This window comes from Megalobrama amblycephala, linkage group LG5 (assembly GCF_018812025.1).
Source record: "Megalobrama amblycephala isolate DHTTF-2021 linkage group LG5, ASM1881202v1, whole genome shotgun sequence".
In the NCBI taxonomy this organism is placed as follows: domain Eukaryota; kingdom Metazoa; phylum Chordata; class Actinopteri; order Cypriniformes; family Xenocyprididae; genus Megalobrama; species Megalobrama amblycephala.
Window position 1 is genome coordinate 31,804,922 of NC_063048.1, and position 22,848 is coordinate 31,827,769.

Genomic DNA, 22,848 nt, shown 5'->3' on the forward strand with positions numbered 1-22,848 from the left:
TCTGATTTTCCAATGTGACGCTTTCTGTTCTGTTTTCTGAGAGAAGCTTTGTGTTTTTGCTTTTTTTTTTGCGTCCATGGCGCTCCATGTAGTTATTAGTTCTGTTGCAACCTCTCAAAGCCCTTCCGTTTGTGTACCGTGATGTGGCTTAGTGTCTTGAAATTGCTATTTGTCTGAAATAGTCCTGTCCTCCTTTTACTTTCAATGCCCCTCTTCCCTTCTTGTTGATGTGGTGAAGGGCACCTCTGCACTCGACACATTCTTCTTCCTTGACTGATTTCAGTAGTGTGCTACACATTTGTCTTATCAGATAGTCTTGGGTTGTTTTCACACTTTATTTGATTGCTTTGGTCTGAACCAGAGTTCAATTCCTTTCTCCTAGCCCCAGTATTATTGGGCTCCAAAATGTACATGAACACAAATGTACATTTGCATCGTCAACGTGAGTGCAGCTTTCACACCAGCCAGACAAACTGAACTCTGACATCAAAAAGACTCTTTAAATGGGCAGTTGACCCAGAAATGAAGATTTTGTTATCATCTGCTCACCCTCATCATGTTACAAACTCATATAAAGGAGGAGTAAAATCTTTATGCTGTTTTTTTTTTTTTTTTTTTTTTTAAATGAATATTTTTATTCAGTAAGGATACATTGATTGATCACAAGTGTTACAAAAGTTTTCCAAAGTTTTTAAATAAATGCTGTTATTTGGAACTAAGGATTAGTTCACTTCAGAATTCAAATTTTCCTGATAATTTACTCACCCCCGTGTCAACCAAGATGTTTATGTCTTTCTTTCTTCAGTCTAAAAGAAATTAAGGTTTTTGATGAAAACATTCCAGGATTTTTCTCCATATAGTGGACTTCAGCAGTTACCAACAGGTTGAAGGTCCAAATGTCAGTTTCAGTGCAGCTTCAAAGAGCTCTACATGATCCCAGACGAGGAATAAGGGTCTTGTCTAGTGAAACGATTGGTCGTTTTCTAAAAAAAAAAAAAAAAAAAAATGTATATACATTTAACCACAAATGCTCATCTTGCACTAGCTCTACGATGCGCCACGCATTGCGTAATCATATTGGAAAGGTCACGCGTGACATAGGCGGTAGTACCGACCCAGTGTTTCAAAAGATTTAAACATCCAGGATACGCACACAAAAGGATCATTTTAAACAATAAACTGACACAAAGACATATACATATGTCATTCAACATACAACAACTATTGAACGGTCCTCCTTCTCCACACTTGTAAACACTGGATCCGTACTTCCGCCTACGTCACGCGTGACCTTTCCAACTGATAATGTAATGCGTGGCGCTAATGCAAGACAAGCATTTGTGGTTAAAAAGTAGATAATTTTTTATTTTATTTTAGAAAATGGCCGATCGTTTCGCTAGATAAGACTCTTATTCCTCGTCTGGGATCATGTAGAGCTCTTTGAAACTGCAATTTGGACCTTCAACCGGTTGAACCCCATGGAAATCCATGATATGAAGAAAAATCCTGGAATGTTTTCCTCAAAAACCATAATTTCTTTTCGACTGAAGAAAGAAATGCATAAACATCTTGGATGACAAAATTATCAGGAAATTTGAATTCTGAAGTGAACTAATCCTTTAAATTGCTGTTAGTTTCTCTTACAAAACTGTTGCTTGACTTCAGACAACTTTTTATGGTGTTCTGTTGTTTGTGGAGCTTGACAGCCACTGATCATCGTATACTTGAATTGTATGCAAAAGAGCAGCACGAACATTCTGCGAAACGTCTCGTTTCAGTAAGTTCAAACAAGTTTGGAACAACATGAGGGTGAATAAATAATGACAGAATTTTCATTTTGGGGGTGAACTGTTGCTTTAATAGGCATCATTGGTGCTTTATCAGGAGACAGAACTGATTTCCTCCTACTACAAGATGATGTCTTCACCTTAACAGTCATCTCTCCTTTCTCTATCAGGTAACCCAGTGTCAGCTGTTGTAACCTGTAACCTCTTTGTCATTCCTGCATTAAGAAAGATGCAGGGGATACTGGACCCACGGCCCACCATCATCAAAGCCAGGGTGAGCACAGCCACAAAAGCTCCCGTTTTTGTTCTGTTTCTGTACAGCTGGGTTGTCATCAGTATGTGTCTTTTTCTTGGCAGCTGTCCTGCGACGTAAAGTTGGATCCACGTCCAGAATATCATCGCTGTATACTGACATGGCACCACCAGGAACCACTTCCCTGGGCACAGAGCACAGGTCTACATATGTAGTTATGCGTATATACACATACACACGTTATAACTGACTTATCTGTATGCTAAATAGCAATTTCCTCCTCTGCTTCTCAGGAAACCAAATGAGTAGTCGGCTAATGAGCATGCGCAGTGCCAACGGCCTTCTGATGTTGCCTCCGAAAACAGAGCAATACGTGGAGCTGCACAAGGGTGAAGTCGTGGACGTCATGGTCATAGGACGGCTATGATGTCATCTTAAGGGGACAGACCAAGTACAGAGCAAGAAAGTGGTGCATGTCCACATATCATTACTATTCTGTAATATGCAACGGCACAGCTAGTTTTTATTGATTTGGGAGAAGTTGATCAAGTATAATCAACATTTCAAACAGACGAAAATGTGAAATTTATGAAAATACGACTTCGAAGACATCATAGTATTTCAAAGACAGAAAATATTATACCTTTTAAAGTGATAATATATATATATATATATATATATATATATATATGAAATATAAGAGATTTATTCTGTAATATATTGTTATAATTATTATGATTATTAATATAATGATGAATATTATCATATTAAGCAACTCTGTTCTCTTTCATTGCAATTGCTTTGTGTGTTCAATGCTAGAACTTATAGATAGCCGTAGCATTTTAATAGACAGCTGTTGGCGCCTGTCACACATACATCAGAAAGCTTATTTTCTCATCGGTAGAAAATGTGTCACTGAGGAATGAAAAGCTCTTAAAAACGACAGCGGGGAGCCCTTTGGATCCCCGACAGGAGCTGGATCTTTTCATCTCTCCTCAAAGTGCACCAAGGTGACCCAGCTTCTTTCCCTTTAGTATTATATGCTCCATAAAGACTTCATTATGCTTCATAAAGGGTTTACAAAATCGCTTTGCTTGTCGTTTATCTTGTGAGTCGTGTTTATGTGCGCAGTGCCAAAAGCCAGGGCTGTGGGGGGGGGGAGGTCTTGTGGTCATGACGCCGAAAAGCAGCGGGTGCCGCCGGGTATCGCAGACTTTGTGCAGATCGTTTTCGGAAACGATGACTGATGAGGGTCTGTGTAAAGTCTGTGCTACTTCAGCGCACACAGAGGCATGTCCTGTGCTACAGGCTACCTCAGTCTGGAACATACTTCATAATAAACTGGCCCTCATAGCTCTGCCCTTATTACTCTCTATTTTACCCACTACCCTTACATTTAAACTCGCCCGGCCCAATCCTAGAGGCTGAGCTCCCTGGAAACTTTTGTTTGTTTAACTTCGAAGATGAAGACACAGCTTATTTAAGTGCTGACAGCCTTTTTAAACAAATGACATAAAATGTACAGTCAAAAAATGCAAGAGTGATATTGTACAGACAAGTGACCAGCACTCCTGAGGAATATACTATGGTACTGAAAAGATATTGAAAAACTCTGTACTATAATATCATTTTCTGTAATACTGATCTAATGCGAGAATTAAAATTCTTGATCATTATGTAAAGACGTGGTTCAGTTTCTTTTTTTAAATAAACACTGAAAGCTGATTGAGTTCTCCATATCTGTCATTTATTTTCATGCATGTATGATCAATGTTTATTATTTAATAAATTATATATTTTTAATATGTACTTAATACATATTGTTTATTATGTATTATCAGTGTTGGGTAAGTTACTCTAAAGTAATTAGTAGCTACTAAGTACATCTTCAACAGTGTAATTAGATTACTAATTACTCTCTCTAAAAAGTATTGGATCACTTATTACTCATTACTTTGTAAATCTCATATCAACCTCAACCAGCTGAACAATACAAGGATAGACACAAAACTGCACTTTTGATTTTTTTCAAATAACAATATACAATTGCGTAAATTATACTTGAACTGACCAAAGTGTTTAAAGGGAGAAGGTGACATTAAAAACATACATTTTAACATTACATTTTGATGTTAAATCCACTATTGTCTTAAATAGAATTGTTCTATAGTCTAAATAGTATTTAATGCATTTACGTTAAAATAACTGTAAAATTACAAAAAAATAAGTAATCCCTTTACCTTTTCAAGGGAAAAAGTAATTAAATTACAGTAATTATATTACTTAGCAATTAATTACACCCAAATTGTTTGATACTCTCTTGAAATACAAATATAAAATATGAAATATAATATTTCCATTAAGTACTATTAAAGGCACAATATGTAAATTTTCGCCTCTAGAGGTCGCTTATTCAAAACAAAGATGTAGCTTGATGACGCCTTGATTTTGCTGAATCATTGGAGGTGTTGTCTTCACATCTACAGCCGGTGGAAGAGAATCGGGACGGGACACGGGCAGAAATCATGTTGATTGAGATTATTAACATTACTGTAGTATGAAGGGCCGAGTGCTTTGCGAGCAGAAATGAGGCCGCTGGAGTGATTGCTAATGAGAGACGAGTGCGACACACGCCTCGAGAACAGCAGAACTTTTATTATGGCACAGACGACTTCCACTTCTTCCGGTCAAGTGTATGTTAGGTAACGCAGTGCTGTTTATCATATTAGATACATCTGTGTGTTGAAAATGATGTTATAACGTTACTCTCTGGGTTTACACTTTAACGTTACACTTGTTGCACACTCCTGCAAGGACTTCAGATGACGCAATATCTGGATCAACATGCACATTCCCAAATTTATATATATCCTAATTATTGATAATATGTAATTCATTATTTCCAAGAGCTCATTGCTTCTACCTTCAATTAAACAGCTAACAGTAACTGTAAATTAAATTGCCTAAATTATTACATTATTAGCTAACTGCATTCTCTAAATTGTAATATTGACATGCATTCTCTCTAAAGCTGCTTTGAAACGATATGTATCGTGAAAAGCGCTATACAAATAAATGTGAATTGAATTGAATCAAGAAAACGAGATATAAACAATAAGACTTACTGTGTTGAGCTATATAACAATGATTAGTTTTCTGTCAATGAATGTCTTGATCACCTGTCTAATAAAACATATATTAAAACGTCTTTGGTGTTTCTATGGTTTCTACAAAATAAAACTGGAAACCGAGGGTAACGCGGGTATGATGTCATTGATAGGCGACGCACGGACACGGTCCGTGTCCTGGTCAAAATTGCTTATTTCTCTGGATTTAAACATTCTTGGACACATTTGGGATAATGTAAATACACAAGTCAACAAAATATATAACATTGTTCTAGTGGTTTTTGGATATTTTAATCAAAAATCTTACATATTGTGCCTTTAAAGGTCGACGACATGCATGCAAAAAGCAACTTGTCAGGTTAGAGGAATACCTGAATATGCACTATTCACAGTGGAAAATTTGCTATACCGTAAGTCTATGCTTATTTATTTATTTATTTATTTTAATTAACGTTTTGGATCTACAATATTAAAAGTGTTTAAAATCTAAAAAGTGAACAAGCCTCAAAAAATCCCAATCATTTAAATCGGTTCAATTGAAACTGACCGGTTTGTAGTCCACTCTACATTCTCAAGGAAAACCACACCTGATTGGACGGTGGAGTTTAAGCATGGTGGATCTGTCCAATCAGAAGCGTCGTTTCATGGGTTTGCCGGAGGCGCTGTTGAGCCGCTCTCCGTCAGTCTCACACAGTCCCGAAACTCTCGAGCCACAGCGACCCGTCACACAACATGACAACAATCTAATGTGCTATTCTGTGAACAAAACCGCTTTTCTGGGAATATTTATACACTAACTGGACTAAAAGAACGGCAAATCTTACTGAAGAGGTAAGCTAAGCGACACTTTCAAGTTGTTTTGGCCGTTAAAACGCGGCGTAAGTGTTGTTTGCAACAGGTTGCCTGGGAAAGAAAGCAGCGCTGCGCTTCGGGAAGTGGCCAGCTAGCTGTGTTAGCTATGCAAATATTCAGCATAGCCCTAAAACACACTCTCATTTGTATCAAATAAAGCTCTATAAACATTCAAGAGACAGTTTATAAGATTTATAAATTCTGCGTTTCACTCTTTGTTTAGTTTTGTGGGCACACCGAGCACATACAATGGCTGTCTCTCAAAACCTAATGAGCTGCCTACATAGACAGCATTTTTAGGCATCATTCAACGCCCAAAAAGTGGCATTTCACTTGATTTTGAGATAGTTTCTCTGCTGTTTTGGATTAGGTAAATGTGAATGTGAAGCTACATGTTTAAAATAACAAAACTAGGGATTTAAACAACCTGTTGAAACTGCCTGGAAGTTTCTTTGATCGATACACGGACTGCCATTGTTCATCTACCTTCATTACAGCTATAGGACACAAATGTCGCATTGTTCCCTTCGGGAAGGTTCAGAAATCTGATAGCACGAACTCTTCATATTCTCTCTGGAGTGATTACTAGGATATCAAGGATCAAAGCTGACATGGAAAGGGCGTTATCGTTTTATTTTATGGCTGAATTGCCTTAGGGAAGTGAAGGGGAATGATGCATTTCACCAGTCAGACAGATACCTACAGTTTAGGTTGATCATTTGTGTTATTAATGAATTGAATAGATCCTGTGTCATTCATGAAAATGGTATCAGACACACTGGGCTGTGTTTACTAGGCATATTAAAAGTGTTTATGTGCTTATAAAATTGAGTGTTAAGTGTTCTGGTTTATTTTATCAACCTCCTTTTTGAATCTTGAATGGACTCTTGACAGTTTGATGAGATAGTAAATGAGATGAAATAAAGTGTGAGTTTTCAGTATTAATCTATTGTTGTGTTCCTAGCTGCAAAAGTTTGCACACAATGACTATATAGTAGGTGTAACTTGTACACTTTAAATGTTTATATTTCATAGTCTTAATTAGGCCTACTTGTTTTTGGAGTGAGTTTAAAGGAATATTCTGGATTAAATAAACTCTTGGCAGTATTTGCTGTTAATTTCCACGGGAAAAAGAAAAAATATATATTTAAACAACTGGAAAAGTCATAAAAATCATTGGTGACAGTTGACCCATAGACTATATAAGTGCTTTACTGTCAACACAATTTGGCTTGGATTTGTTTGTGTTGTAGATGTGTCTTTTTATGTTACCAAGTCACCAAAAGTACAATCCCAGCCAGGGCTGGCTGTGATCCATGTCTTCTTTCTATTATTAGGAACACAACTGACAATCTTATCATTTCCTGAGATCACAAGCTGCGAGTCAGCTGGCTGCTCTGTGTTGTTTAAAGATAAGTGTTCGCTGCATTCTGTGATATAATTCAGCTCCGAGGTGGCCGTAGGTGACCTGTATCAGCACAGTCACACAGATAACCGTCCCTTCTCTTGATGCATGTACTGAAGTCAAAGATCATTTGTTCCGTAAAATGATTCAGTGCTGTTGATGATAATAAATAATAGTATATTATGGCAGCCTTGTTTGTTTGGTGCAGGTGTGGAGTTACTGCACAAATAAATGATGTTATAACGGATGATAGAGGATTTTGGCTCTGGATCAGATGGGCTTTCTTTCAAGGAGACGGTATCTGTTTTCAGAGTAGAGCGAGAGGTGTTAATGCCAGCACGCTCTAGAATCATATTACCTCACCGCCACGTTCCTTCAGTGAGTCTGGCCTGTCAGACTGATCAAATCTGATGGCCTGTTCTGTTGTTGGATATATAGCTAGTAGGATATAGAGAAATGTGTAAAAAGAACTGAATCAAAAATACAGTAAAACTATATATATGTAATATAGTTACTAGGGATGCACCAAAATGAATTCTGGGCTGAAACCGAAAATACTGGATGCACTTGGCCAAAAACCGAAAATGCTTTTAATTTAATTTATTATTTTAATGTAGCTTTTTTTCTATAATTGTATTAATATTATAATTATAATGACATTAAATAATTTTAATGATACTGAATTTTAATAAATATAAGCCAATAAAATAATATTTTTTCACATTTATTGAAAGTAACACTAAAATTGGACAGAAAATATAGTAATATTAAATATCAATATATTACTCTTTATTCAGTACTATGCAACAGAATCAACAGATTTATTTTTGACCAATTATCCAAATATGTAATAATGTATTTTATTCTTTTAATATAATTCCTGTAATGCCAAAGGTGAACTTTCACCTCATTACTTCACAAATCAATTTAATATGCGGACTTGGTGCTTAAACATATTTATTATTATCAAAGTTGAAAAACGTTTTACTGCTTAATATTTTTGTGGACAGTGTGATCTTTTTCCCCAGTTTTTTTTTTATTTTTAGATTAATTTATCATCATAGTAAAGACATTATAATTTTTATTTAATTTAATGCATCCTTGGTGAATAAAAGTATTCATTTCTTTAAAAAAAAAAAAAAATCTTACTGACTTGATATTGATAATTGAATGGTATTGTATGTATTCAGCCTCCTTGCTGTAGATCAGTGGTCGGCAATAGGCAGCCCATCAATAATATCTTGTCTCACCCAGATTATTTTGATAGCGGCTGGTTCTGAAATAGATCTTCGTCTCATGGTGCAGTCTAATAATATCACCTTGTCTACACCAGACGTGACTTTTTTCGCGCCGCGCCGCATCCAGCGTAGACAATATCACTGATTATAATGGGTTCTATTATCTTTTGACGCGTCGTGCCTCTCGCATCCGGTGTTCTATTCTTTGCAAACAGCGACAACTTCGTTGCAGATAAGACACCCTGGCTTTGCATTCACAAAACTAGGTAGGATGAACGCATAGTTGTCTTTCCATTCTTCTTTGTATGCCCTATTTCGCTGTCAACTTTACTCTTTAGACTCTTTAATTGTTCCCTTTTTTCTCACCAGCTAGCTTAAATGTTAACATCACTCTGCACACAACGTAATAGCGTACCTCCAGCATGCAAACAATTTTAAAAAATGCAGTTTAGTACATGATGCAAAAATAATTATTACAATAAGTTAGGCTCCATTGTGTAACAAGCAAATTAAAATGAGACGCCTTTATTATTCACAATATGGAAAGAGGAAATAAAACAGTTCGTTAAGAGCATGACTCAAACATGCCATTAATGGGCTTATTCAAGTCCTCTTTTATTTTGAGTTATTTTTATCCATTCCACATCTCCCACATATGGTGATGCAATTGGTGAATGAAGATACTTGCCAGGTTACGTGTCACTACTCTGCTTTATTAATTTATCCAGTGTTAAACCCAAACACACCACACAAATGTGGCTTTTTAAGGACTGTCCTACTACAGGATTTAACATAGAGTAACAGCTCAATACCAGTTACAAAAGACACTGTAACAGTCTGTCACAGGCAATTCTAGTTGCATTTTTCATCAATTAATTCTTTTAAATTATCCTTTGACTATGTTCTGGCCCACCATCTAGTGGCGCAATTTTTTTTTTTTTGGCCTGATGCCAAACTTATTAGCCAACCCCTGCTCTAGATGTTTTGTTGCATTGTATTAACCATTGAAATACCTGAATTGGTCAAGCACTAGTTCATATCCATTCTAGTGACAAGCACCAGCATCAAATGTTATCAGCAAATATTTTATAGTTATGCGGAACTAGCAAGTAGGCTGATAGTCTCAAGTGTTTCAGCCTCATTCTCAGGCCCTGTTTACACCTGTTGCCAGTTGCATAAACTGCTTAGACTAGTCTTAAAAGTTAGTCATCTAATTTTTTCTTCAAGACTGGTCCTGTACTTGACCTTAAAGTCAAGAACATAAAAAGGTAGATTGGTCTAATTTTAACTGGAAAAAGACTGATATTACCTCTTATCTAACTGCTATTTGGTCAAACTATTTCTTAAGACAGGCTTACATAGTGGCTAAGTTTATGCAACTGGCCCCTGCTATTAAGATGCGTTTTGGTCGATCGGATCACAAGTGGATGATGCTAATTACAAGTGTAAACAGAGTCTAAAACGTTTTGAGCCACTTCCAGATGTAGAAGTGTGCTAGCAAGACAGGATTTAAACTTTGTCGACTGAAGACCCAAGTTTCGTTTGAAGATGGAAAAACATACCAAGCACAGTGTTCTCTCAACATTCCTGATTTCTAACACACACTCACAGTGTTCATCCATAGACCCTCCATAGACCCATTTACCCATCCATAGACCCTCCCCTTGAAGAAATCAGGACAGAAGTGTTCAAAAATTGACAAAAGAGACGGATTAAAACATCAGGTGTAAACGGGAATGTGTCTCCCTCACCTACTTGTGATCCGATCAACCAAAACGCATCTTAATACCAGGGCCTCATATATGCGTGATGCATTGATGTGGGAAGAGAGTTATGAAGGTGTAGACAGGACTTTTTATCTCATATACGGTGGTACAGGAAAAGGCGGAAATGTACAGAACCGCTGTAACCCGTCTGTGTCCCCTGAGGAATTCTCAATATGCACAGGCTCTGCTGTCCTGATGGACCGCCACGGTTAAGAATTAACAAGCCACAGACTCTCCTAGAGAGTCCATACAAAATGCCGCAGGGCTGCTGTTCTGTCTAGACCTGGATTTTCTCACTAGTTTTCAGGGGGCCTGTGAAGAACAATAACAACGTGTGTTTAAACGAATGACCCCTGAATGGAAGCATGCGGCTCTCAAATCACAGACTTGAAAACTCATCAATTGTGTGAAATGTTTGTTTAGACTGTTTGTCACCTGGCTAATGCTGGCTGTGAGGAATCCTTATTAATCTCTTGATTCCATTTGGGGTCTGTCAGATCTCTCAGCCATTGCTGGCTGGTCCAGGTGCAGCAACCAGTCAAGAGTGGATGAGCCACAGATCTCCAGCACTGTGTCTAATAGGCTTCCAATGCTAAAAATTGCAACACATCAGCACACTTTAAAGCATGGAAATATTTTTCTTTGTGTTGTGTGTTGATCGTTTTATGTTCTCACCACAGATTGCAAAACAACGATTTTAATATCTTTTCACAGCTTATTCTTGTCGAGAACAGCCTAGTTGGACAGGAAGACACAGTCTGGTTGATATGTAAAGTGACCAACCACAATTCACTTATCTTCAAAGTGTAATTTAGGGACTTTTGCTGAAAGTTGAAGGTCTGGAATATCTTTTAAAGTTGCAATACCATGACCTTACAAACTATCAAAAATCCTGGGAAAGTTGCATGAATCCAGCCTTAAGGCTTGGAAAAATGTTTGCGAAAATGTGGTGTGATTTAAAAAAATACAATTCCTAATACTAGGGATACACCGATCAGGATTCTTACATTGCTGATTCCGATGCTGGTTGCCAAATTTTATTTTATTTGTTCTATAAGGGTGCTTTCACACTAGCACTGTTGGTGTGCACCCGGGTTCGATTTACGTCAGAGTTCAATTCATTTGGATGATGTGAACGCTGTCTCCCAAACTCAGATGGGCACCCGCGAACTGTAGCCGAAAAAGGGTGGTCTGGGGTACGGTTCATGTGAACTCGGGGACGGTTCGCTGCTGATATGAATGCAATCGTACTAAATCATGGAAGTGAATTAATGCTATTAATGACATATGATGCACTGCAAGCAGAGTGCTGTATATCTCATTTCTGCTCACCTTCACGGTCCTTTAGAGCATTTGCAGTACATTTGCGGCGGATAGACGCGTGTTGTTACGTACTGAAGCTTTGGAAACAAAACCAGTGGTTCAAAAACAAAAATAAAAAAAAGTGAGGCAAGCAACGCTGTGCATTTTGCTGCCTTCTCCTGCCCTGTCGTCACCAAGAAATGCATGTCATAAATATTCAGCATGTTGAATTTTTACGATTCGAGATCGGGGTGGCTCCGACATTCCTCCAAGCAGATTCAGACCATCAAGATAATCGGGACTTTGTCTAGGACTGTCAGAAGGGGAGAAATTGTCCCAAAATAGCCCTGAATATCTTGTAGTGTGTGGCCAGCTTAAGCAACAGTGGAAGCATAGACAGTTGAGCACAGGATTCAGAAGGCAGTATCCAGAACATGGTGTACGTTGATGTTCCCACGGTTTGAGAGGTGGAGCCTTGCAGTCTTGTTTCCACCTGTCGGTAATTTATTCTCCAAACATATTTCCATGCACGTGACTTTTTGAATGTCTTCTATGGAAGTTGTCGACTGAAGGCAAGTAGAATAGTTTACTTATTAAGGTCATGTGCAGGTTTTGTTTTCTGTTCCTGCACTGCAAAGGCCAAAAGTGATTCATCCCTGCATGCTGGTGTTGTCCTTTACATACCATGCTGTTTCCACATATTTTCCCTCTGTTTGTCTCTTTCCCTCTCTTTTCCACTCTCTCTCCAGCATTGCTCTCCCTCCTGGTACTAAGTGGTACGTGGCCGATTCTTAGGAGCCTGGAATCTGGAATTTTTTTGGTACGCAAACACGGGGTGTTGGAATGTTGAGCTGGAGCTTTGGAGAAGATAACGATCCTGGTCTGTTTCTCCTCTGCAGTGACAGCCATGGAAGTGTCAGCCTGTCCAGCTTCCCTCTCTCCTGCATGATGTCTTTCCAGACCTCTGCTTTTCTTTTGTGCGTTTTCCAGTTCTCTGATGAGAATGTTTCATATCTGTGAGGTGTCAGTTAACTTAGTTTTTTTCATTGTAAAGGTGTGGTGGACCCCAGAGTTTTCATATATTGTCATATAGTTATAAAAGCTACTGAAGGGGGATGAAGGGAAAAGAGCTCCGGTCCCTCCCTGTCGCAGAATTCAGCAGGTACTGTTTTCCATACTTGCCACTCCTCAGGACGAGCCGTTTCATGTCTGTCAGAGTAACAGGTTCATCCTGTGCAGGGCCGAGGCTGCCAGGCCAAGGAAAAAAACATCCTTCATGTGAATAATGCATGTTATTCAGTGCGTTAAGTGGAGCTCTTTGCTGTTTAAGCTAACAGGTCATAAGAGCTGCGGTATTGTGATGAATTCCTTTTTATAAACTGACTGAGGCTAGAAACTATTGGTTGACTGATATTTTTTTGTTTATATAATTATAAAATGTGAAGGGTTCACACATAATTTGCTGACCTTTCAGAGAAGCTTTGAAAGATGGAGTTTGTATGGAGCATCACATATAGTGAGCCACCATACGCTACTTACGGACAGATTGCAGATTATATATTTTACAAATTACATAATGGTCACAATAGATTAAAATCAGCAATAAAAATCAGCAGCCTAAAGAACAACTAATAAACTAAACTAATATAAATTTCAAACATTATTAAAGACAAGTATACAGTCAGTAATGCAATAAGAACATATAAGCCGAATAGCTTTTTATAAATAAAATCTAGATTACTCATTAAATTTACAAAAGTTGTTCAGTCAAGATCAGTGAGTGGTTTTCTTTGTCTTTTGTTGTTTAACAGTAATGACAGACGGCAGCAAGTATATTAGGCTGCTGTCACTTTAAGAGCAAATGCACTGATCCAATATACTGTTACACATGCATTTTCTTTCTCAACTGTTCAACTTCACTTATGACATAACTAACTGTTTATGAGGATATTACTGTTTACGAGGGTATTACGAGGATTTTGTGTGTATTTGTCTGTTCAAGCCCAAGAAGACATGAAAGAGAATTCAGTATTCGGGTACTATATGAGAGGCAGCTTTTTGTGAGTGCCGAATTGGGTTCTCTTTCAAGTCTTCTTGCGCTTGCATGGTTTCAAACCACATTAAAATGTGCACACAGTAGGGCTGCACGATTAATCCGACGATTAGAAAAAAACATCTTGACCAACAAAAGTCAACATTTAATAACATGTTTTTACTCCAAATTCACTTCATAACGACACTGTCCACAGTGTCCTTCTGTGAGATGATGTGGCTTCTTACACAGAATAAGGCAGTCATGTGTTTGTTTAATCGATCAAAACCGTTTCAATCTTATTCAGCTACAGAGATGGTATGGGATTTCCTGGAATGATGCATGTTCTACTTTGGCAGCAGGGCATATTTGCAGTTTTTGCGTGAGAACGCCCTCTGGCGTTCAGATGGAGAAGGATTTACTACTGATCACAGAACCGTACAGCTCTGACAAGCTGGGCATTAAATAATCGCAGCCCTAGCACACATGAATTGATAAGTGGAATCAAAATTTAAATTTTATAACAAGTATTCCAGAATTCGATTCCCAACACTAGGGGATAGTTCACCCAAAAATGAAAATTCTGTGATTGTTTACTCTCCTTCATACTCTCCTTCCAAACCCATAAGACTTTCGTCCATCTTCAAAACACAAATGGGGATATATTTAATGAAACCAGACAGATTTCTGTGCCTCCATTGAAAGTTTGTTCATCTAAAACTTTCATGCTTTAAAAAGTTCATAAAATATTAAAATAAATCCATATGAATCGAGCGGTTTAATCCAAGTCTTCTGAAGAGAGTTGATTAACGCACATACATAGAGCACATCAAATATGGTAAACATAAGCTCATCTCTACTTGCTTGACACATGCAAACAATCCTCACACTTCCTTGTGGAAGCTCAAACCTACTCTCATGCGTCAAGCAAGCACATTTGAGTTTCCATTTACCATATTTTTTGTGCTTTATGTATGTATGTATGTTGATCAGTTTTTACGTGTGAAAATAAGCCTAAATTACATCTGTTTACCATGTAAAGTGATCACCTCTCTTTAGAAGACTTGGATTAAACTGCTTGATTCATATGGAGTTTTTGAAGCATCAGAGTTTTGGTTTAGGTTGAATATACTTTCAATGGAGGAACAAAAATGTCTCTGTTTTATTAAAAATATATTTATTTGTGTTTTGAAGAAAAACAGGTGTTGTGGGTTTGAAATGACATGAAGCTGATCATCTAATAACAGAATTTTCATTTTTGGCTGAACTTTGTGGAAATCAAAGGGCATTGCACATCTTTTAATTTTTATGATTAGTGGCTGAAGATCTCAAATTATAGCCAACAGAGCTAGTCAAAATACCTGCTACTAGCCTAAATAACTGTGTAAAGTGGATTATGAATTTGTTTGTTTTTCACTGACATTAGCGAAACTACTCTATTACAAAATCTTGCCAGGAATGCAGCCGTTGAGAGGCCGTCATGTTTATTGCGTAGTGTGTTCACAGCCGCAGTATCTGTGAGGACCGTTTCCCAGGTGGAATGAAAAACAACAGGGTTGTTGACATAGTGCCCACTAATGCTCACGTCTCATTGGCTGCCTTCGGGCCAGCCGTGCTGCACCTGCTCTGGCTAGAAACACCTGCATTCGCCACAAACGTGCTCTTCCTAATCTACCCCGCCTCATCTCTGGTCTTCCACGCTGAGAAATATTATCCTTCCCTTTGGCATTTATCAGAGATCAGCCTGATGATTTAGCCGATAAAGGCTAATGTTTGGATTTGGGTTGGTTTACTACATCAGTGTAAAGTGGAGATTCTATTAGTAAGAGCCCAGATGTCCCTATTCCCTGTTTAAGAGGCCAGAGGCTTAGTGTGCTGATGCCGAGCTGTAGTTGAGTCATGGCCAGCCAGTCGCTGAATGGAGCAGGAGGGTCTGAAGTAGGCTACTTAAGCTCTTGAACAGCAGATGGTTCGAGGCTTTATTTATATGTTTTTCAGTCTTGAGGCTCTCCACTGCGTGTTGTGTCATCAAGTAGGGGGGAAGGGGAAACATCCTTAAGACGGTCCGTATTGGTGTGAGCTTGTTTGTGTTCATACGTGTGCGCGATCTGTAAAACAGCCCTAACCAAAGCCTCTTTGCACGGCACCAGGGTACAGAATGACCTTATTGGTACAAGTATTAAATTTTCATATCCCAATAATTGCTAAAGCTATTATCATGGTATCATCAAAACTGCAAAACAGGTTTAGCGATAAACAAACATTAATGTTTTTCTATTAGTTTTAGTTTGCAAGTTACTTTTTAAGGCCAATTCACACTGCACCAACAGATGGTGACCAATCACCAAATTACAGTACGCCAATTCTCAGACATTCCCTGACCCAACAAATGACGATGGAACATGTTCAATTGGTGAAAACAAGCGCCGGCCACTGATCTGACAAAACTGGACGAAGTGTCTGTTGCCATTGGTCAGCGTCTGTTGGTTAAATGTATTTTGGCCTTTTAAATAAAAACATTTCAAATGAAGTAACTTTGAAATGAACTTTGAACATTTAAATAAATAAAATAAATATGTGCTTGTAAGAAGAGTGGTTTGCTGAAGGGCTGGGACAACGATGGATGAGTGCTGCCCTTCTCCTGACAGTGCACATTTACTGTATAAAGAACCTGTTAGGGCTGGGTGGTACATTGACTTTGTAAGGTAGACAGATACTATGTGCTGTAGAAGAAAAGAGTCGAAATCTGCTATGGGGTAATAATTAGGCCTGCACGATATTGGAAATAAACTGACATTGTCATATTTTGTTTTTCTTCGATATATATATTGCGATATGAAAACTACACCTGATGACTTGAATAGCTCTATTTGGAAAGAATTAATCATTCTAGAATGATTGGTATGATTTATTAGGTGAATATGATTTATTATAGTGAATCTGCATAGAAAATAATAAACAAATTACAAAATTTAGATTTACAAAATTAGATTAGTAAATCTCTACAATTAATCTGAGAATCATGTGCATTTCGAACTGTGTGGCCTGGTCCCTGCGGATCATGGATCAACTACGATCCCTATACTTGACATCGCACATCGTGGATGCACACATTGCAATGTCGATGCTAAAATGTTGTGCAGCCCTAGTAATAATGGAACAACCGTTTTAAAGATGTTTCACTATTATTTACAGCAGGATCTGCATTTTTTTGGGTTTAAATAAAATATTTTTGTTTAAAAAGGCAGTAAAAAACTACTTTGTGCACTTTGCGACTCCTTTCCTTGTAAAATAAAATTAACTTGATTTTCACAAGTCAGCAAATTTGCAATAGCTGTTTAGCTTTTTGACAAGCCAAAAATGTCCATCTCTAAATAACATGTAATTTATTTAAGCTACAAAATAAACTTCATTCCATACAATAAATATAATGAGTATAAAGCATTTCGAACATCTCCAGCATATTTTATAATTACCCAAAAATTACCCAAACATAGTTCAAATAGGCTAAGAAATAAATAATTACCTTACACTCTAAAAAAATGCTGGGTTAAAAACAACCCATGTTGGGTTGAAAATGGACAAACCCAGCAGCCCTAGAGTTGGGTTAAATGTTTGCCCAGCCTGCTGGGTAATTTTATTTAAATCAACTATTGTTTAAAAATTACTGTATTGCTTGCTTAAAATGAAATTAAAATGAATGTTGGAAATTAACATTTATTAATGTTTAAAAAATTAACATTTATTAAGTTTAATGAATAATAATTAAACAATAAAAATGTATTACACTGCTTATTAATGTATTAAATGTTCACCTTTTGATTATTATTGTTGTCTCTAGTAATTATATATCTGATTTTTAATTTCCAACCTATTTTGGCTTCATTTTAAGCCAGACATATTGTAATTTTTAAACAATAGTCGGGTTAAATAACTGCTCAGCACGTTGGGCAAACTTTTAAAGGATTAGTTCACTTTCAAATAATTTTCCTGATAATTTACTCACCCCCGTGTCACCCAAGATGTCCATGTCCTTCTTTCTTCATTTCGAAAAGAAATGAATACGTCATTGTTTTTTTGAGAAAAGGGAGAAAATGGTCTTTTGCCCTGAAACAAAGCATCTTCCATACCCATTGTGTACAATATGAAAAGAAACTGAACATTTAACTCACTTTGTAGAAAATACAGAGATTCTAAAAATTTGGCTAATAGATTTACAAATGTGTGTCTATGATAACATAGTTGTGCATGTTAATTATCTCTCTGATATCAGACGTCATTTGCTCACATCACTGATGTCAGATTTTAAAAAAAATAGCAAAGGTCAGACTATCTTTTTTAGTATTGTCACGTAAAACCATGTTGCATTTCCTAAACAAAAATTGTGGCCAACTTTCCAAAAACTCAATAAATTTCTTTGCCAAAGCCAATTTTTCCTTCCAGTTGGCTGTTGTTGAGTGTTAATTTTGGACCTTGTACAGCACTATACCTCAGTCGTCCATCTAAGCCACACTGAAAGATAGATGTCTGTTATGTAAATGTACGGGGCTTTTTGGCATGGTCAGTAGGGGGATTGTTTGATTTGTCTCAGTATTGCTTATTGTCTCTGTAGTAGGCGGCCTTAAGATTGTTCTTATCTGTGGCCAACAGGGTGGAAACCACCTTAATGACATCAGCATAAGTACCTAAATGTAGGGAGTGTGTGGTGCTCACGTGGTTGTTGGCTACGTTCAAGCTACATCTGTGTGTAGGTGTAAGGCTACAATCCTCTTACCTTTTTATAGGAGCGAATAAATTGGATTTTCTCCTGTCGATATCAGCACAGCTGCATCCAAACAAACAACAGTGGCTTAGAGGTCTTAATGAAATAAATCTCTGTTTAAAGCAGGCCTGTTTTTCAGCTCTTGTTCTTTTATGTCTTAATGTAACCTTGACTTCGGTTTACACTACTAATCAGGTATTGAGGTTGCATGAGAAAGTGTATGCATGCAGACGTTCACAATAGAGCCCTTATATTGGTCTGGTCTGCTGAGGAATGTCATTCCCAGGCTGTTTTGCATTCCTGCCGTGTGCATTATGGGATTGTTGCTCCATCACTGCACAGCAATGACCTCAGAGATGGCTGTGTGAATTATAATGGAGGCATGCAGGAACTATAAACAAAAATATATTGCCAAAGCTGCGTTTTCAGCAGTCATTACTCCAGTCTTCAGTGTCACATGATCCTTCAGAAATCATTCTAATATGCTGATTTGGTGCTCAAGAAACATTTCTGTGTTCAAAACAGTTTTTGCTGTTAATATTTTTGTGGAAAATGAAACTGAAAATAAAGAAAGAAAAGAAATGAATTTCTTTATTCAGCAAGGATGCATTAAATTGATCTAAAGTGACAGTAAAGACATTTATAATGTTACAAAAGATTTATTTTTCAAATAAATGCTCTTCATTTAACTTTCTATTCTTTTATTATTAAGCAGCAAAGACTGTGTTCAACATTGATAATAAGACATGTTTCTTGAGCACTAAATCAGCTTATTAGAATGATTTCTGGAGGATCATGTGACACTGAAGACTGGAGTAATGATGCTAAAAATTCAGCTTTGCATCACAGGAATAAATTACATATTAAAAGATATTAAACTGGAAAACAGTTATTTAAAATTGGAATAATATTTCACAATATTTCTGTTTTTTCTGTATTTTTGATCAAATAAATGCAGCGTTGCTGAGCATAAGAGACTTTTTCAAAAACATTTAAATAACTTTTGACCGGTAGAGTGTGTGTATATTATTAGCATTTATTGTAGACTGTGCAGTCCTTTACTCTTGTCTGTGACAAATCAGGACAGATTAGCATTTACTCTACAAATGCACTGTGGTCACCTGCATTTAGTGCCATTCGCTTTTGATCTGATCACAGATACGGATCTTAATAACGTGCAAATGAGGTCAAGCTGTCATCTGCACTCACAATTTTTCTCTATTTCAGGAGGGGTCAACAGAAACAGACTTTAAGCATTCAAGTGAAGAGAGGAGGAAGACAGGTCAGAACTGACAAGAGAGGAGACCCTGCTACAATCTGGAGGGCTTATCCTGGGTTGACTGGCAAACACGGGTGAGGACCCCCGTGTAGCTTCTCCCTCTGTGTGTGTGTGTGTGTGTGTGTCTTTGTGTTTTCCTCCTTTGGTTCTCAGTCCTCGGGACCTCCCGCCCACAGACAAAGCTGTTGTCATGGCAACGCGTTAGGCAGTCGTGCGGCACAGAAATCTCAGAGCGGTCTTAACGGAGGAGGGGAAACTGAGGGAGGGCATGGCAGAAGTGAGGGGAGCAGTGCATTAGTGAAGAGTGAAGCTAGACTAAATGAGGGATAGTGCTAAAGATAAGAGAGGTTCTGTATCAGACAGTCAGACTGAGAGGTAGAGTGAATCAAGAGTTTCCCAGAAACTACAGTGATTTAATCTCAGCCATCACTTATGCTGTAACAAACTTCTGTAATCAGCACTGCTTTACTTCCTGACTCCAACAAGATGGGAGCTAAGATGATGCATTTGGGCAGGCTGGACTTTTGAAATGTTTTGAAATTGCTTTTAGCACTCCCAAAATTAGCTTGCGGCTTTTCAGGCTCAAGTGAAGTGTGTGGGCCTTCAAGAATAGTTCATACAAATATTACAATTTGTCATAATTTACTCACTATTATGTTGATCCAAACCTGTAGGACTTCTAGTAAGCAAAAGGACAATCAAACATTTTATATTTAGTATATTTAGTTTTTAAAATATAACAACATTTTTCATGTTTTATAGCGGTTGTACCGAATTACATGATGCTTTGGGACATGCGTATGAGCAAGTGAAAACATGAATTTTTCAAATGGTTAAAAGAGAGTTCGTTATTTTGCTTCACGACCTTGTGGTCATTTGCAGATGTCACATCCTGTCACATGATAATGACCGCATGACTTGATCCAAAATGGTCCCTTTAAATTGGTTACTCCGAATGACATCAATGAAATTAATTTTTCCGGACATTCTTTCTCATAACAAAGCAACGACTTCTACACATAATTTTAATACCATTTTGCACTATGTTGATATATGATGTTATAAAATCATGCCAGAATAAAAAAAATATATACATTTATTGCATTTTAAGATATTTTAAACACAAATGAAATGGCTGTATTGGCCTTTGGACGGTTAAACCAATTGACCTTTTGACACTTCAGAATCTTTAAAATACCTTTATATGTAGCAAAATATAATTAAAACCTTTTGGATTCAATAAAAGAGATCTAGTTGTACTACCTTACATACTTCGTATGTCACATCTTTGTTTTTTATTATTATTAAGTCCTTTGGACAAAAATGACCTTTCACATCATTGACCATATATAATATATATATTATGTATATACGTCATGGAAATGCTGGTCAAAATCAGTTTCCATATCTATATAAGACCCTTACCTGTCAGGGTGTCAGAAACATTTTATTATATTTATGATATTTCATCACAGCATGGGCAGGTTCATATTGTGTGCCCGTAGTGGGAGTAGTTAGAGAAGTTAGGAATGAGGAGAGTGGAATGGAGGAGGGGTAGATGAAGGGACAAAGGTTATCCATTATCCTCACTGTGCAGTCTTTTCTTTATCCTATGGGATGGGTTTTCCTGGAAGAAGACGGCCATTTTACGTGGTATCACTGTCTCATGCATAATTCAGCGGTAGAGCGTTGGCATCTCAAGTCAGTGGCAAACACTTAAGTCCTAAATATTCTTCCATGAATACTCTCGTTACAAGAGCTTCTTCCAGCGTCTCCCTCGAATGCACGCCTCAACACCTGACTCACTGAATGACAGAGCCGTGACTCAGGGCTGTTTGTTACTGGAAACTGTCTGAGAAGATGGAAGGAAAGGCTTGAGGGGTCAAGGGTCAGGGCCGCTCACATCTGCAAGGTCTTGTTGGGGGTGAGAAAGCGAGTTGGGGTTTTCTGAAAAGTGTCAGCTGTCAGAAATGGGTATGATGAAGGGGCAGATAACACAGTGATCTGGCCTGTCTCAGACAGCTGACACAGCACTCACAACTACAAGGCCATCACAGTGGGGAGGAGGACTGTGTGGCTGTTTGTTTATCGCTCTGAGCCTTTACCGTGAGGACAGCTTATTTTGTCCTCGTATTGTGCAGGCTTTGACACAGCTCTTTAAATAACTGTACACTCATAAAGGGCCTGAATGCCATAAATAGCACTGTACTTTATCAGCTGTGTTGAATAAGGGTTTAGTAATAAAAAAGAAAACTTCCTGTTGTGACCGCATAGAGGTTTTTGTGTTTTGCAAATGCATTGTTTTAGTGGATAATGTCAAATACTCCTCATGCTGACCTGTGTTTGAGTCCATCCTGGGTCTTATCCCAAACCCATTCCCCTTTCTCTCCATCTACTTCCTGTCAAATCACCACTGTCCAGAAAAACAAAACAAAACAAAAAACTAGGCGTTAAATCAACTAGATAGATAGATTGATAGGCTCTCTGATCTATTAATTGATTGATTTTTGACATTTTCTGAAAGAAATGAGTGGTGCTTGCCTGGGCGAAACTTGTCACCATGATGCTGATGCATTGTGGGTATTTAGCAGAGCATTATGCAGTTGCTAAGGTGTTCTATAGCATGAGGTTTTGAAGTGCTTTTTGGGTGGTCACTGATCTAAAGTGTGCAACTAGGGCAGCAAATTAGTGTCGTCATTAGTACCGACATGGGTACCAAGTCGGTACTGAAATTTAAAAAATTGTAACGACACCAGCATTTCCCCTTAGCATTTTGAGTGCTGTTGAGCGGATTGGCCATTGTCTTCACACGCTCAACAGATATGCCTGTGATTGGCTACAATTATCAATGCTTCAAAAACATGTTGTAACTAGACATCTTTGACGCTCTTTACTTACACAGACACACATGGTAGCGTTTGAAAGCAGCCGTCTATCAGCGGAACCATCTATCAACGGGATATATTAGGGATCCGTTGAAAGAAGCCTGCTCATAAAAACTTCCATGTATATTTGTGTAGGCACTCGATGAAGAACGTCAAAAC

The 22,848-nt window shown here is 37.7% G+C and overlaps 2 protein-coding genes across 14 annotated transcripts in view; both read left to right on the forward strand.

Annotated features, from left to right (window-relative positions):
- Window positions 1-3,765, forward strand: part of gphna (gephyrin a) — a 117,161-nt gene extending 113,396 nt beyond the window's left edge. For all 13 annotated transcript variants that reach the window (XM_048191857.1, XM_048191860.1, XM_048191859.1 and 10 more), the window contains 3 exons: window positions 1,958-2,061; window positions 2,145-2,241; window positions 2,334-3,765. In XM_048191857.1, coding sequence (XP_048047814.1) covers window positions 1,958-2,061; window positions 2,145-2,241; window positions 2,334-2,467 — 335 coding nt within the window. In that variant the 3' untranslated portion in view covers window positions 2,468-3,765. The remainder of the gene's footprint in view (window positions 1-1,957; window positions 2,062-2,144; window positions 2,242-2,333) is intronic.
- A 2,063-nt stretch (window positions 3,766-5,828) lies between these two features.
- Window positions 5,829-22,848, forward strand: part of pals1a (protein associated with LIN7 1, MAGUK p55 family member a) — a 34,834-nt gene continuing 17,814 nt past the window's right edge. Inside the window, 1 exon segment of the mRNA XM_048191870.1 lies at window positions 5,829-5,999. The gene's annotated coding sequence lies outside the window, so the exon portion shown is untranslated.